The 16,208-nt window shown below is 46.1% G+C and overlaps 1 protein-coding gene across 5 annotated transcripts in view; it reads left to right on the forward strand.

Moving 5' to 3' along the window:
- MTMR9 (myotubularin related protein 9) overlaps positions 1-16,208 on the forward strand; it is a 34,641-nt gene that overhangs the window by 11,549 nt on the left and 6,884 nt on the right. For 3 of the 5 annotated variants that reach the window (XM_075086540.1, XM_075086541.1, XM_075086542.1), the window contains exons 4-10: positions 226-399; positions 2,945-3,162; positions 4,783-4,944; positions 7,439-7,580; positions 8,156-8,376; positions 10,451-10,602; positions 11,319-11,416. In XM_075086540.1, coding sequence (XP_074942641.1) covers positions 226-399; positions 2,945-3,162; positions 4,783-4,944; positions 7,439-7,580; positions 8,156-8,376; positions 10,451-10,602; positions 11,319-11,416 — 1,167 coding nt within the window. Of the gene's footprint in view, positions 1-225; positions 400-2,944; positions 3,163-4,782; positions 4,945-7,438; positions 7,581-8,155; positions 8,377-10,450; positions 10,603-11,318; positions 15,329-15,452; positions 15,704-16,208 lie in introns of those variants that run through there. The other 2 variants (XM_075086544.1, XM_075086543.1) reach the window with 2 other exon arrangements.

Consider the following 16,208-nt stretch of genomic DNA (forward strand, 5'->3'; position numbering starts at 1 on the left):
AGTGCGGTTTTCCAGTTACAGGGGGTCCAGATTCCTGGATGAACAAAAGTGATTATGCCAATAGGGACAACTGAGCTTTCATCTGCAGTGCGGATGGAACAGATCACCAACGTTGCTCTGTGCATGCTTTATCCTGAATGTGGAAGTTCCTCTTCCCTAGTATGTTATGCTGTAACAGTAGTAATCTTTTCTGACCCAAAGCCTGTATGTTCTGATCTTTTTCAGACAGATGAATGGCGTCTAAGCTGTATCAATAAGGAATTCTCTGTGTGCTCGTCCTACCCTCCGGTTGTCATTGTCCCCAAATCCATCGATGATGAAGCGCTTCGGAAAGTTGCTATGTTTCGCCATGGCAGTCGCTTCCCAGTCCTCAGCTATTACCATAAGAAGAATGGGATGGTAAGCTCTGTTTGGGTAATTGCTGTACCTGAAGGAAGCGTGTGAACCTGTTCGTTTAATGAAAAACAACTTGTGCTCTAGACTTGAGGCAGTTCATGAGATGTTTGCTCCTTTTATTTTCCAACTTATTAAGTGTATACAGTGAAACTGGTTCTGGGTGATGGGATGAGTAATCTCCATCCTAGAAATAGCTATTAATCCACTTGTTTGGGAGCGTACGTGGCATGAGCTTGCTCACAGCAGTTAGAGCAAGATGAGACTTGTAAAGCCACCGCTGGCACCTTTACTTGCTTTGTCTGCCAAGAGGCTTCATGCTGAAAGGATGGCAGAAAGCACATTGTCCTGTCTCTGGGTGGTGGGCTGTCTGCTCCGTAACAGAGTCATGATGACAGCAAGCGTTCCCGGAGCCAGCACCGCTTCTGCTGTGTAACTGTCGAACAAGCGATCAGAACAATCTGTTCCCCGAGCCTGTCAGTATAACATGTTTCAGGAGTTGCAAATTCTGGCTGTTGCGCAGACTTTACCACCTCTCACCAAGCCAAAATCTAATTGAGTGACTGATACGCTATAATTAAGGAATGCACTTTATGAAATTGTTGAGTAATTCTTTGCATCTCTTGCTGATGTAACTGGTTCTGAGGATGTTGGGATGTCCAACCTGCGGCTTGTAAACTTGATCTAGGCTTCTGAGTCAAATGCTCTCATGTGTTCTTGCCTCCTGTTGCTAAGATTTGTAAGCCTGGAATTAGAGGCTGTCTAGTCTGACTTAGCAGTACCTTTGGGGTGTTTTTTGCTTTGCTTTAAAATCAGCCGCCTGCCAACTTCATAACAGTCACGCTTTCTGCTTTTTCTCAGCTTGAATGAAAACCGTTGAGGGGAAGATTTGTTCAATTATCTCTCTGAATTGTGCATGTTTCAAGTGTGAGGAATATAATAGCGTTTGTCTCGGAGTGCTTGAACTTGTGACAGTAACGCTGTCTGTCACGTTGCTCTCCTGACTCCGAGTTCCCGAGCGCAGCTGGGGTGGCTGACTGGCTGCCCTCAGATTTTAGTTATCACTTGAGCTGCTTGGATGCTTTCTGAACTGAAAGGCATTTACCAAAGAGAAATCTCAGCTCATAAATCTGTGGACCTAATGTTTATTAGTCTAGCCACTGAGTAAAACTGTACCTGAGAGGCATCTTTAACACATGAATGACTCAAGCAATGTAAAAACAAAGCTGGGGAGACACCTTAAAGTGACAATCCTGAAAATGTTGGCTTATAAAGGAGCCGTCAGCAGGAAGCCAGCTCAGTGGCTCAGAAAGATGGTACTACAGGAATAATTAAAGGGATAAAGCCTCTAAGAAGATGTCTGTAGTTTAGAAAGTGGCTTGCCAATGATTGCTCAGTTCAAGGATTTCTAGTGTGTTTTTTAAATAAATTCAGTCCCTGCAAGGGATTGTACTTAAAAGAATGGAAGGATTCAGGGCAAGGGAGAAGCACAGCTGTAGGAAGAACTAGAAAGACACTTCTGTGCATCAGGCAGTACAGATCAGGGCGTTTGCTTGTCTGTGTCCAGGCGTGGTGGATCGAATTTGAAGCAGATGGAGGTAGGAAGTGCGGAGGGGTGAGAGCTGTGCTTGCTGGTGTCACCCTGCAGAGAAGAGATGGAGATCCAGGAGGGCCCCACTTGAATGGGAGTACTGGAGTACTGTGTCCAGTCCTGGGCTCCCCAGTTCAAGAAGGGCAGGGAACTGCTGGAGCAAGGCCAGGGGAGAGCTGCCAAGGTGATCAGGGGCTGGAGCATCTCCCTTGTGAGGAAAGGCTGAGAGACCTGGGTCTGTTCAGCCTGGGGAAGAGAAGGCTGAGGGGGGATCTCATCAAGGCTTATAAATATCTGAAGGGCGGGTGTCAGGAGGATGGGGCCGGGCTCTTTTCAGCGGTGCCCAACGCCAGGCCAAGGGGCCACGGGCACGAGCTGGAACACGGGAAGTTCCACCTGAACACGAGGACAAGCCCCTTCCCTGTGCGGGTGCCAGAGCAGGGGCACAGGCTGCCCAGAGGGGCTGTGGGGTCCCTTCCCTGGAGACATTCACCCCCCGCCTGGACGTGGCCCTGTGCCCCTGCTCTGGGGGTGCCTGCTCAAGCAGGGGGTGGGGCGGGATGAGCTCCAGAGGCCCCTTGCAACCCCTGGCAGTCTGGGATTGTGTGAATTTTACCCCTAAAGTGATACAGGAAGCTTTTTAGGGTTGAACTCTCTCACTCCCATAAGCATTGTTACAATGACACGAGCTGTAAAGGAAAACAGGAGCACCCTGTGTGAATTTCAGCGGCGTGCTTCCCTAGAGAGCTGTTCTCCACACCAGATGTGGAGACCCCGTTATCTAATCCATTGGTTTACAGTTTACATTGACAGAGCCTTAAGAAATCCTCTAATGAAAGGGTATCCTTTGCATAGTGAGTTTAAATCTCCATTCCTGGCTTGGAGCTCAAGTGATTGGTGGCTTTCAATCTTAAGTCTCTCCATTTCCAGTGCCTAATTCATGGTTATTTGTCTCTGTAGGTGATGATGCGAAGTAGCCAGCCTCTTACAGGTACAAATGGGAGACGGTGTAAAGAAGACGAGAAGCTCATTAACGCCACACTACGCCCTGGCAAACGTGGCTACATCATTGATACAAGGTCCCTGAACGTTGCCCAGCAGGCCAGGGCCAAAGGAGGGGGCTTTGAACAAGAAGCGCACTATCCCCAGTGGAGGAGGATTCATAAATGTATTGAGAGGTGGGTGAAATCGCGCAGGCTCTCCTCGGTGCTCGGCTTTGTAGGGTTGCATTGGCAGAGCCATGCTAGCTCCATGAAGTATTTGCTTCTGTAAGAAATGGCCATGTATCCTGGTTCTTGTCAACAGAGTCACGTTCCCTTTTTGGCAAAATCAGGCTATGTGGATGATAAAGGTATTTGGCTTTGGAAAGCCGTGTTTGGCTCCTTGTTCTGAACAATCTGCTGCAGGTTTCAGACATCAGGCAATCTCCCTGTGCCATCTCTTTCTCTGACCATCTGTAGCTGCACTCCAGCCTTCCTGTGTTCCCCTTTGCAGCAGTGCACAGGAATGCGCAAGTCCCTCACAAGAGAATTCTGCAGGTGAGGGTTTGCTCTGTGGCAGTCACGCTCATCTCTGGACATCTAATATTGTTTGGTCATTCGGAGACAGTTACTAAATTAAATAGGCTTTTTGGTCCAATGTTGTTCAGCTGCTCTTGAGCCTTAGTTTTGGGGAACCCTTCGTCCTGCGTGTGGGGTACCGTTACTCTTGGAAAGCAGTCGCTCCCATCATCACTGTATAGGCCGGCTCTTGAGGAGCTAATGTAAGGAATTTCCTGGCCGTTGCTTTGAACTATTTGGTTTTGCTTCTAAAAATGTTATGTGGACTTAAATTTGATGTTGATTATTTTACAGGTGGTCATAAACATCAGATAGAGAGGAACGAATAAACCACAATTTATAAAGACTAAATATCTCATGCTATTATTATTTGGCTTTGTGAGCTTCTTTGATATCTGGTCTGCTAGCTGTATCCTCTGTTACACCTGAGCACATGCTGGAATCAGCGTTAAGGGGCATTTGATCCATCAGCAGTTTGGCACTCCTGGAAGGCATAGTGTGAAACAAGACCAGAGAAGCATCTGGTTTTACCAGCTGCATGCTGAACACCAGCTTCCCAGGGCTGGAGGACATATTGCAACCACTGCAGAAGTGATCAGAATGTGTTCCTTTCCTCCGCTTTTTCTTTTAAATTCTTAAGAAATTAGTCAAACTAATCTTAGTGTGGTCCTAACGTCAAGAAGTCAAGTCCAGTCTGAAGTTTTCTGTGTAACAGTGGAGTTGTGTTCTTATGATGGATGGCTTTCAGGTTACTGTTGCAGCTCTACAGGTTAAAACTCCTCCCAAACGTCTGTAGTACAGAGAATGAAGGTGCAGCACTGGAAGCTTGGCTGGCGCCTGCTAATGTCCCTGCCAGGCTGCAGTCACGCTCATCTGGGTAACGGGAGTGAGACTAGTGAAACACATTTTATGTGGGAAGTCTAAGATATGGCTCAACACACTCAGAGCTCAGGCAAGACAAGGAAAAGGCCGTACTGCTGTAATGCCTTACGAAGCAATTTGTTTTGAAAGGGAAGAGACTGCTTATGTCCACAGAGTGGTGTTAGCCATGGCTCGGGATTCCCAGTGGAAACAGGGTTACTGAAGGAGGAGACGTGACTTCTCTTGGGTTGTACTGTTTGAAATAACTGCATATAAATCGTAGTGCTCTATTTCGAGATCAGTGTATTTCTATAAGCATGTTATCCTGGTTGCTATATTACTGCTTATGTTTTCAATAATATTTTGCTTTTCCCAAAGGTTTAATATTCTGCAGGAAAGCCTCATCAAACTTGTGGAAGCCTGTAATGACCAGTCGCACAATATGGACCGCTGGCTCAGTAAACTGGAAGCTTCCAACTGGCTGACTCACATCAAGGAGATACTAACTGCAGCTTGTCTAGCTGCTCAGTGTATTGACAGGTAAATCTTTTGCTGAAAGCCTTGGATTTCTTAGTTACTGGGTACAGATTGCTTGTAAAATACCTCTACTTCCACTTTAAGTATTAGTGACTGGTCACCATGAACTGGCAAAATACTGTTTCATCATGGTTAAGGAATGCTCCTCCAGTAAATCATGCTTGCATTTTTAGAAGTACAAGCCTGAGGGAGGAAATCTTGACTAAGAATAGGTATTAGATCATCTAGATAAGGTACGTTCCGATGTCTGATGCAACCAGTCTAATTTAGTTAGTTTTCTCGAAGGTTTAATTAGAATGTGCCCATCTGAAATGCTGTTTGGTAGCCTAGTAAAGCGAGAGCACAGCCTTTCTTTAAAAAGTCCTATTTTTTTCAGCAGAAAGTTTCTAATACCCCACCTCACTGATAGAGATTAAAACAACAGTATTTCCTTTTCTCCAGAAATTAGTCCAGTGCTTTTTCCTTTTGAAATTTTTATCACTGTAGTCCTATCTAAGTAGTCCTGTTCGTCCCTTAGAAGTGCTTGTGAGCTCTTTTTAACCTGATATTTCTTTAATCAATACCGCTGACTTGACTAAATTATCCTCAAAATGTCTTCAGACCTCAGGCTGGAGAGCAAAACCTGGCTGTCAGATGCCAGAGTTTGTAAGACCAAATGCAGGGGTCTAAATGTGATTTCTTTGCGGCTCTGAGAGGGGAAAGCCCTTCTCAAAACTCAGGGAAAACCTACCTTTTCATACCAGCTAGGGAGTGGGTTCTGTAGATACAAAAGAGGGCTGGAATGCAGTTGCATCGGTAAAATAGCATTAATGCATTAAAATATGAGCTGCCGTGCTTTTTAAAAGCACTGACAGTGCCTGTGTAGTTCTTGACTCTGCTGGAAAAGGATTGCTTTCGATCAATAGTTCTATCTGTAATTCTTTCCCTCACGGGCATAATGAGAAAGATCGGTGACAAAACTCTTCTGGCTAGTTGGGACAGTGGACAATCTCATAATTTTTAACCTCAGCTTTGCTTTCTCTGTTTACCTGGAGCCGTGGCAGGCCAGCTCAGCATTGACCTGCCTCATTCGGAGCCTGGACATCATAGCTGAGCCGACAAGGATGGTTCGGTTGTATTGGCTGCGGGGAGGGAATGCCTGGGACAGATCTTGCAGCATCTTAAAGGTCTGGGGCCTGAAAGATGAAAGGGCAAAACAGCGTTATCCTGGCGTGCCCCGCTTTGAGGAGCCGTTGCAATTGCGCTTGGCCCCTCGCAGCCTCTTTGTCTGCCGTTGCCTGTGGGGAGGGAGAGGGTATCTGAAGATTATCTGTACTATTGAGGGAGTGGGTTTGGTTTAGATATAAGACTATAGGCAAAGATGTTGCAGTGTTCAAGGTATAGATTTTTATGCTTTCCCACTTCAAAAAGCAAGTAATGTGTGCAGGGTTACTTGCTTGGGAGATTGATCTTTCTTACCCACGCTTTGCTGCTTAGGGTGGATCCCTGCACAGAAAGAAATACAACCTGCAGTTAATTTCCTTTCTGGGTGTAAGAATGTTGGCAGAAGTGAGACATTGGGTCGAGGCTTGGGAAGAGCAAGGGGAATAAATGCCGCTTAATACTATCCAGTCCTTCCCTTAGGACCACATGGATGAGATTCTCATAGTGCATCCAAACACAGCCTGGGATGGAAGAAGAGGGGAGGGAATGGGCTGTCCTGGACAGTCCCCACTGGAGTGTGGGCAGTGACAGGACATGGGCCCCTAGCAATGTGCAAAACCTTCCTGCCCCAGGCTCTGAGCTCCCTCTGCTCCTCACACTTCTGCTGATTCACTTGTGCTGGCTGGTGAGCGGGGAGACTTTGTGCTTGGCTCTTTGACAAGCTTCCTTGCTCAGCACACTAACTCTTCTGTCTTTGTGGAGGCCAAGCTCTGCTGTTTCTTTCTTCTGAAGTGGCTTATTGGCTTACTTTTCTTGCAGTAAACCCCAGTTGAGGCCCAAATATGATTAAGCCCAGGTTTGAGCAAGCATCTCATGGTACTGTTTTGCAGAGCATCTGGGGGGATGGCATATCTTCACTGCCGTGCTTACGGGGAGATTTCAGAGAACTTAGCAAAACAGTAAATGACACAGCAAATTTTGAGATGCATTTCCATACTGTAACTCCAAGGGATACCTATTAAAAATAGTGAGAACCACAAAAGAGATTTTGCTGCACATTCTTGGTCAATGTGGCAAAGGTTCTAGATTTCCAGAATGCTTAGCAGGAAACTAAGCCTTAAGTGATGCAGTTAGTGTTGGTGAGGATCCAGGTGGAGAAGGTGGTAAGCTTATTCCCCACCCCACATGGAAGCCTATGGGAGGGAAGAAAGGGTAAAGAGCGAGCAAAACCTCAGCATCGTCAGGGTAGCAATGCTGGTGTCCACGGGATGCGTTGGCATCCACTGGGATGCATACGTCCTTGGGATGTGTTCTGCTCATTCACACTCTTATTCCTTTCCACCTTCTTTCACAGGGAAGGTGCATCAGTGTTAGTCCATGGGACGGAAGGAACTGATTCGACACTCCAGGTAACTTCTCTGGCACAGATTATCTTGGATCCAAGCTGCAGGACCATACGTGGCTTTGAATCTCTTGTTGTGAGGGAGTGGCTGCAGGTAAGAAATGCCTATGGACAAAACGCAATCTATTCCAGTGGCAGTTGTATTGAGAAATAGCCTGAGAGGCAGCAAACAGGTTGGGCCTTGTTGCAGCCCTGCGTAGTGTGAATGGCCTTTGTCCTGAGAGCAGCATCATTAACTGAGTCATTTGTACCTCTGGCGCTCCGTGGGGCCTCTTGACTCTCATGGTAGTCTTTCAGTTTTGGGGAACTGCCTGTTTTGTGTGCTCAGAGCGAATATCTCTTTAGAGAACACCGTTCAGACTAAACCATGAAACTTTAGTTCTACTCATTGTACTCTTGCAAAGCCTGGTCCTTCGGTGCAGCTACACCAGTTTGTCCTTGGTCAAATTCTCTGATCAAATACAGTGCTATTTACGTAGCCTGAAAAAGGCAGCAAAGTTGGTCATGGTTGCTAGCAGTTTGTAACTGGATGCTTGACGAAGCTACGGCTGTAGAAAATACTAGTAATAGTGTAGTTGCATGGACAGAACTATCTCTGAAGTCTTTTTGCTGCATGTACTCACATCCCGTTACTTTGTGTGTGACGCTCTCTCTGATTCTTGTGTATAGGCTGGTCACCCTTTTCAGCAGCGCTGTGCCCAATCAGCCTATTCAAATAGCAAGCAGAAATGGGAGGCCCCAGTGTTTCTCCTCTTTTTGGACTGTGTGTGGCAAATCCTTCGTCAGTTCCCTTGCTCTTTTGAATTCAACGAACAGTTCCTCATTATGCTCTTTGAACATGCTTACGCTTCACAGTTTGGGACTTTCCTGGGAAACAACGAAAATGAAAGGTTGGTGAGGATGCTTGCTTTCATCCCTTTAAATATCGGGCTGTGTCTGACAAAAAAAAAGTCTCTTGGTTTGAAAAAGGGTGAGAGGGCTTGTCTGGTCTCCCCTAGCAGAGGTGAGCTTCTCTTTTTGCAGTTATGTCCCTCTTACAAGTGGGACATTGTGACTAAAGCAATTTGTGGCTCGGTCGGGGAGCTGAATTTGTCTTCTCCAAGTCCAAGCTAATACCTTAAACCGTCTTCTCCATTTCCATGTGTGGCCTCAAAAAAACCTCCATCCATCACCAGTTTATATAGTTTCTTGTGCAGAAACTCTTTCTATAAAAGAACAAACAGCTAAAGTTCAACAGTGATGTGAGTCGTAGCTGTGGGAGGCAAACTTGTCCATGCAGGCCTGGAGGAGAAGGTCAAGGCAGTCAGAGGCCAAAGCTGGAAAGTCTCGTTCTTACCTTAAGTGTCAGGGGGGAACATGACTGGTGGTCCCGACGCCCCCAGGAAAGGAAGGCTTTGGTTTTTGCATCACGCACTAACTGCTGAAAGCGGAAAACATGGAAGAGGCTTGTTCAGCAGGATCTGCCTCACGGTTACACCTTGGCAAAAGTTTTGCTTGTTTGGCTATGAGCGCCGTGATTAGGTTTGAGGTCTTTTTGGCCATGCAGTACTACAGCTTCAACAGAAGGACCAAAAATCCCCCTGAGCCGTAACCTGTGACTTGGAGAAATGTGAATTGGCAACCTGCACTGGGCGAGGCTTTGAGCAAATGCTATGAGCTTTCAGGGGGATGCTCGTGCAACTTTGAAAGGAAGCAGCCAGGACTGCTGGAGTTTTACTTGTCGGGTAACGATAGGCCTGTGCTGAGCTTGCTTACAAGTTTGTGGCATTTAAGGTACTTGAGCAGACCAGCACCTAGCTTCCGAATCCCAGCCTGGGTTAGATGCTGTGCTGTACCAGTGGGGCAGCTCTAGGCATGCCCTGGGTAGGGAGTAGTACACAGGGTGGAGCCCTGGAGGACTGGAGCCTCCCATGGCAGATGGCAGCTGCCAGAGTGGTTTGGATTCCTGTTTTGAGCTTGGCAGTTCTTTTCTCAGGACTCCTGACTCCAGTAAGAGCATGTCTGATGGTCTCCTGCTTAACTGAAGACCACTGAACAAGTAGAAAGGGAAAAATAGAATTGATACTATAGATAAGGAAGGCAGTTGAAAGCTTCCTGTAAACTTCTCTGCCCTTAAAGTAGTCTTTGCTTGGGAAAGACTCTTATTTCTTCTGCAGGGCTGCTGAACTGGTCATCTCCAAAACCAAGTTAGACTTTAAACCAATAAGATGAAATTTGAAAGAGTATTGAATGTTGCATGTAATAACCTGCCTGTCACATCTGAGTATGTCAGCCTGTGAGTGCAGAAAATGTTTGGAGTCTGATGTTAAGCTTGAGCTGTCTGAAGTATTCACGGGGACAGGGATGTCCCAGCTGGGCGGCAGCTCAATTCAGGCAGAGTGAGGTTTGCCAGAACCTAAGGATTCTGAGGCTAGAGACCCCTGTGTAACTCCTGGAGGTGCGTTTGACCCAGGACGACAGCACTGCTTTCTCTCTGTGCTCTGAGGCTTCTTGCCACCAGAGGGATCTCAGCGGATGTGCCCATCGCACAGTTCCAGCAATAACACTGCTTTTATGTACTCTGAGAGCTGCACTACAATCCTTCCTTGATGCAGACCTACCACACCTCCCGGCTCTGTCTTAACACAGGAGTTCAACGCCTTTCAAAACCTGGCAGTCAAACTGTTTTGTGGAGGTGACTGATTCTTCATCTGGACAGAAGGCAGCCAGCTTCCACCCAACTTGTAAATGTTATTTCCCCATCTTGTCTTCGAAACTAATTGTCATCGGCCAGTTTGAGTAAATTGCTTTAGGTTTACACCCTGTGCCCTGTTGGTGAGAGCTATTGAAGGGATTAGCCCGAATCATCTGGGCTAATAGCATGTGGGAAAGCTTGTGGCATTCTAGTCTGCAGGGTTCTGACAAAACAAAATCAGTTTTTACAGTATAAAAGTGAAAGCTAACTTGTTCCTATGGGTTTGTTAGGTCTAAACTGAAGCTGTCGCAGAAGACTATGTCCCTGTGGTCCTGGGTGAACAGGTCTGAAGAGCTGAGCAAATTCCAGAATCCTCTTTTTGAGGCCAACAGCCTTGTCATCTGGCCCTCCGTTGCCCCACAGAGCCTGCAGCTCTGGGAAGGTAAGCTGGGCTTGCTCTTTCTGTTATTTTGTGGCTACTTGTAAAGCTGCTTAAGTGTTCGCTCCGGTTGTCTCTGCTCCATGCTTAGTCTGTCTCAGCTGATGGGCATCTCACTCCCTTTGAAATCTGTTCCGAGATACTTTTGGCATGTGTCATCTCCAGAGGCAAATGCTTCTCCTTTGGTGACATGCCACTCTTTGCCAGGGAGCCTTGCTAGTACCGTTTAGCTTCTTAGCACTGTATTTCTGCAGCAATACAGCCTAATCTATAGACGTTATGCAGGCCTCAGGGTTTTGTTCTATATCAACCAAGACTTCCCTTTCTCCATACTGACCACGATGGCCAGGATAATCTGTGTGCAGTTAAGTTCCCTGCTGCAGAAACTTCTTCCACCCCATGTACGCTGAAGAGTTAATTACAGTGAAGCAAGCAGGCTGGCATGGCAGGGTGGAGACTGAATATGGATTGGTCTGACCAGTATATGAGGAAAAAAGGAATGAAAACCCCACATTTTATTTCTTTATTACCCTTGTTTAATAGAATGGTGAACTTGGAGAGGAGGGCCAGTATTTCTCAATGCTATTTAGGGGGGAGGGTAAAGGGGGGAAAAAAAGGGTAAACTGCATGCACATTACATGAGAGCTGATGGAACATGAATAAGGTTTCCTCCTTGTACCGAGAAACCCTTCTGACTTGTGCTGTCTCTGGGCTTTCAGGTGTCTTCCTTCGGTGGAACAGGCCTTCCAAGTTCTTAGACGAAGCCCATGAAGAAATGATCAACATTATAAAATACAACAAGGAACTTCAGGCAAAGGTTAATGCATTGAGGAGACAGCTAGCAGAGATGGAAACAGATGATAGGATGCAGGAGAACCTGTGAGCTGGCAGGGCTTTGCCTCAGGTCTTTCCTTTCCAGTCCCCTTTATGTTAAGGACCAAACATGGAAAGTGCATGTGTTGCAGAGCCCTCTGGGTACAGCTGATGCTCAGTCCTCCCACTGCTGAAACCTTCACTTCACACTATGTACCTCCCTGCTTTTTGGGAGGGATTTTTGTTTTGTTTACAGAAGACACACACAACTGGGCATAGTGTCCGCTCTTGGCAGCTTTTCTGTCTCGAAATTGTGTACGGTGTCAGCAGAAGCTGGAACTCTTACCTCCACCCAACTGTTTGGATGACCAGGATGGGCCAAGAGACAGGATGTTTCCAATTTATTTTGGACTTTTTCTAGTTTTGTCGAACTCTCTAAACACTCGGCAGGGTTAGAATACAAAGCTATGTATGGATGGGTAAAGAAAGGCATTCTGTCTGAAAGCACCTTTTCTCTCCAAGAGTAATTAAGGCAGCTTAGTTCTTTAGTTTCCTAGAAAAAATAGAAAAATGGCATAATCTAACTACAGGTTCTACCAGTCTATATGATACTCTCAGTAGGCTTCACATCTAACACTTGGGTTTTTGTGGTTAAGCATTGCCTTGGGAGCAGTTAGTTGAATACCAAACCAGAGCAAGAGATTTCAGTGCAATACAGAACTGAAGTAGGGATTCTGCTGCTAATGTTTAAGCCATGGCCTTCAGGTGGAGTTGTCCCTCGTGGACAAATATCTCCTAAGGAGTAACAAACTTCGTTTATTCTACCTGGAAAACAAAAAGGTTGAGTAGTTGGCGGAGGTGTTCATTGCAAAGCAGCGGCTCAGAGTTGTCCTTTCAACTAGAGCCAAGCTGCCCTCTTGAAGCTTCGGACTGTGCTGGCTGTTTTTGTACATTGGAGCAGCTCACAGCATTGCTAGGGTGCAAGAGCAGCACTTAATCTACAGCTCAACAAAAGGCTTTTGTTCCACCTGGTGCGCTTTCCCCTCTCACGCTCTTACTATATGTTTTGTGAAACATCAAAAGCAGAAGATGGGAGTTGAGGTGATCTGACGTATCAGGTAGCTGCTGCAGATTAAGAGGCTGTCACACTACAAAAATGCTAACAGTTTAGATCATTTGGAGCTGCTAAAACTGCTTAAAGACTTTAGGGATAAGCTTTTTTCCAAGTAACTTTGTATTTCGAAGCTGATCTTTGTTTCTGTGACTGCAATCAGCTTTTATAAAATTGGGTTTTTGCTACAGAATTTTTTTTCTCCTTCAAAAAGACAGGTAAGAGTGGGTCTGAAATGCTAACTCACCTAGGCGTTTGTTCAGCTTGATTCCTTTGGTAGCTGTACATGACCGAGAAGACTTGAATTAACAACAGCGCATGTGGCTGGGATTTTCTTAAAAGGCGCTTGCTCTTAGCCTGTTTCTACTGAAACGAATGGAGCTGCGTTAGGTCAGCGTTGATCCCTGGAAAGGGTTGAGCTTCCGTGACGCTTTATGCTGTTTGGAGGGAAGCTGCCTTTATTTAAAAAACACTTCATGTGAAGATTAATATATGTGAAAAGGCAGGATCTTTAGTTGTCATGGAAGTGTCTGGAGAGTAATCTTCTGCAAAAATCATGTAACCGCTAACTATATTCTAAGACAAGTTCTATAACCGAGGAAGCTGTATAAAATGATGTGATAGTGATTAAGTGCTACCTTAACGTGTTATGCTTCAGTCCTTATTTCCGTAATTTCTTCTTGGCTAACCTAAACTTAGTCCTGAAGTCATCTGGCTTGAAAAATAAAAAGACCCTTTTTAAACCGTTGTCCACTTAAAGCAGAAGAATAATTCCCCCTGCTTGTAATACCAGTTTCTTTTTAGGTTTGGAGGGCAACAGTCTTGTTCACTAAATCAAGCCTGACACAGGGAAATCTTCTCGGGGTGGCTGGTGACCTGTGCTGCATAACAGGGGCGGCACAAGTTGGCCATGCCTTCCTCCCGCTCCCAAACCCCGGCTTCTGGAGCTGCCTTCTGGGTATACGGCAAATGCAAGCCCTTAAAATTATCGCTCACCCTTCAAAATCATGTCTGTGGGATCTGCACTCGCCTGGATGTTGGATCCCCATCCAGTTCAGAATCTGTACTGTTTCTGTATGTCTGAAATACATTAGCAATAGCTAGATGGGAAGGACTGGGAAGGCACTATTTTCCCTATAATAGACTATACATAAAACACACTTAAAGGTTATGCAATTTCCTAACGTAGTAATTATATATTGAGCTAAATAAGAGAAGCAAAGCAGGGTTTGTTTTTTTTTATCTAATTGCCTGGCTGCTCTAGTCTCTCATGCAAACTGCAGGCATCTGAGGAAATTGGGTAACCAGCTGTGACAGCTAACAAAAGGCAGAAAATTCTCTCTGAGCTGGCATTTCATCCTCGACTTGTATTTCAGGACTGAACCCACACCCAAGTGCGGCGTGCTTGCCTTGGCTTAGTGGTAGCGTGGATCACAGCCTGCATGTGAAAATGCTAGTGTCGTTCTGAGCGGCCACAGCCGTTTCACAGCCCCGATTCCTCTGCTGTGCATCACCCTGTAGCCACTGCGAGCTGGAGGCTTAAGTTAACCTGGAAATAGTCACCTTTGGGAGGTGTTACTGGAGCAATCCTGCAAGGTATTGCCTGTGGCGGAGTTGAGACAAGCTGCGTGGGCCCTTGCAGGTCCTCCTGGGAGAAGTCGGTTCACGGACCTCTTGTGTCAGGCTGCTTGCACATTCCCCTTTTCATTCTCAGTGCTTCCCAGGCTCCAGTCTGGTGGCTACTGGTGTAAGACACAGTGGAGCACTCCAGTTCTTTGCTTACCTGCATGTCCATCATATTTATTCACACATTTAATATTGAGGAGCAGCTTGCTTCCTCCTAGCGGGGGGATGTCTGCCCCCTGCAGTCACCGACACCCTGTTTGCAGGTTACCTGCGTCTTCCTGAGCCGCGAGTGCTGCGGCAGCGCCCGGCTCTGGCACTGCAGTCTGACGCTGCCTTACGCTCTTGCTGACACCCCTGCTTCTGCTCTTTTGCACACAGGTATTTGTATAATAAGCTGGACGCTGAGGGCCCACTCCCCCAGTCTCTGAGGTCAATTAATGCGGACGCTCTGCCATTTACCAAAAAAAACCAAAACAAAACAAAAGGGAAAAAGAACTAACTTGCACAGTTTTCATAAGGGAATATGTACCTTCAATATTTTGATTGTATTGATCTAACTCTTGAATGTGGCCACCGGTTTAAGTGCACTATTGTCCATGTTGCATATGATATAACTTAAATTGCACTGTACAGCATATTGGCGTCTCATGTATGCTTCGCTAAAGCCTTGGGAAGTGCTATCGTGTACACGTTCCTGTAGGAGGGGAAAACGTCTATACTAGCACTCCCTTTTTCTTCGTAACTGTGTGACATTGAATAGCACCGTGTGATGTGCGCTACGTACCTGTTAACTAGTACAAATTTAAGTGATGAGTGCACTTCTGTCCAAACATCTGGAGTTGCTAATTGGACTTGGCTGCTGCATCAGACTTGATTTTTTTTATTATTATTATTTTTAAAAATGAAATAAGTAACAGGGCTGGGAGTTGTGTGCTATTGTTCGATGTATGCTGTATGTGTACGGGATCCCAGCCGCGGTGGTGTTGAATATATTGCAAAAAAAAAAAAAAGAAAAAAAGGTAACAAATCTGAGAGAAACTATCATGGCTCAAATTGCTTAGCCGTTTGGGGGGAGAAAAACAGATAAAAAGTGGCTGTAAACTTTGCTGTAGATATATTGAGAACATAGTAGAAATGTCTGTTCAAATTAAAACCTTGAAGACGCTAAAAATTTCTTTATTTACAGTGCTGAATCTTCTTTATGAGTACTGCCTTCGCGTTCCGTTGGAGGGATGTGGGTGTGATGTGGACGTAAGCTCTGAACCTTTGGTTCCTTCCAGCTCACGCGTGTTTTCTTTTGCAGCTGAACACGCTGTGGCGGTAGAGGAGGGCGTTGTGCTGCAGGGCTGCATGGAAAGGAGAAGGTTGAGACCCTGAGCCTATACCTGGCTTGCGGAGCTCTGCTCCCATGGTTTCAGTCGTTTGACACCAGCTCTGCACATGATGGATAAACAGTGCAATGAGCTAAGATTTTCTGCTTGTATTGAACTCTGAAGAGAGGCAGGGAGATGTCTTCAAAGGGAGAGCGGTTTAGACTGGAGCAAAACCCTGCAAGCAGTCCAGCGGTAGACCTGAGATCATGGTTACCTATATATATATTTATTTTTTTTTTTAAGGGAGGTGGGGGACTTTGGTATAATTCACAGGGGAAGGGAGCAAAAAAGACACATACAGCTCTTGGGAAAGAGAGGCTGTGAACCATGAGAACTCCCGGATCTCTCCCGGCTGGTGGGTCAGTAGGCTGTGAGCCACCGGGCTGTCTGTTTCCCCGCGACATCATTTGTGGTCTCTGCAGCTCCTCTGGAAGGTGGAGAATATTTGTGGGTTTGGCATTTCAGCAGATGGGAGACTCGGGGGGGGGTGTGCTGCCCGGCAGCTTGCGCAGGCCTGTATGACAGCACAGTGAAGGGGGCTGATGTGAAAAACGTCCCTGTTTCTGCAAAATGTTTGCAAAAGTCCCAGCCAAAAAAGAGTGGGTCTATTTTAAAATATTTTTAGCTATAATCAGGCAGCCTGGTTTGGTTTCAGCTTGCTTTTCGGAGGTGAGGGGAGAAAACTC

This window comes from Phalacrocorax aristotelis, chromosome 3 (assembly GCF_949628215.1).
Source record: "Phalacrocorax aristotelis chromosome 3, bGulAri2.1, whole genome shotgun sequence".
Lineage (NCBI taxonomy): Eukaryota > Metazoa > Chordata > Aves > Suliformes > Phalacrocoracidae > Phalacrocorax > Phalacrocorax aristotelis.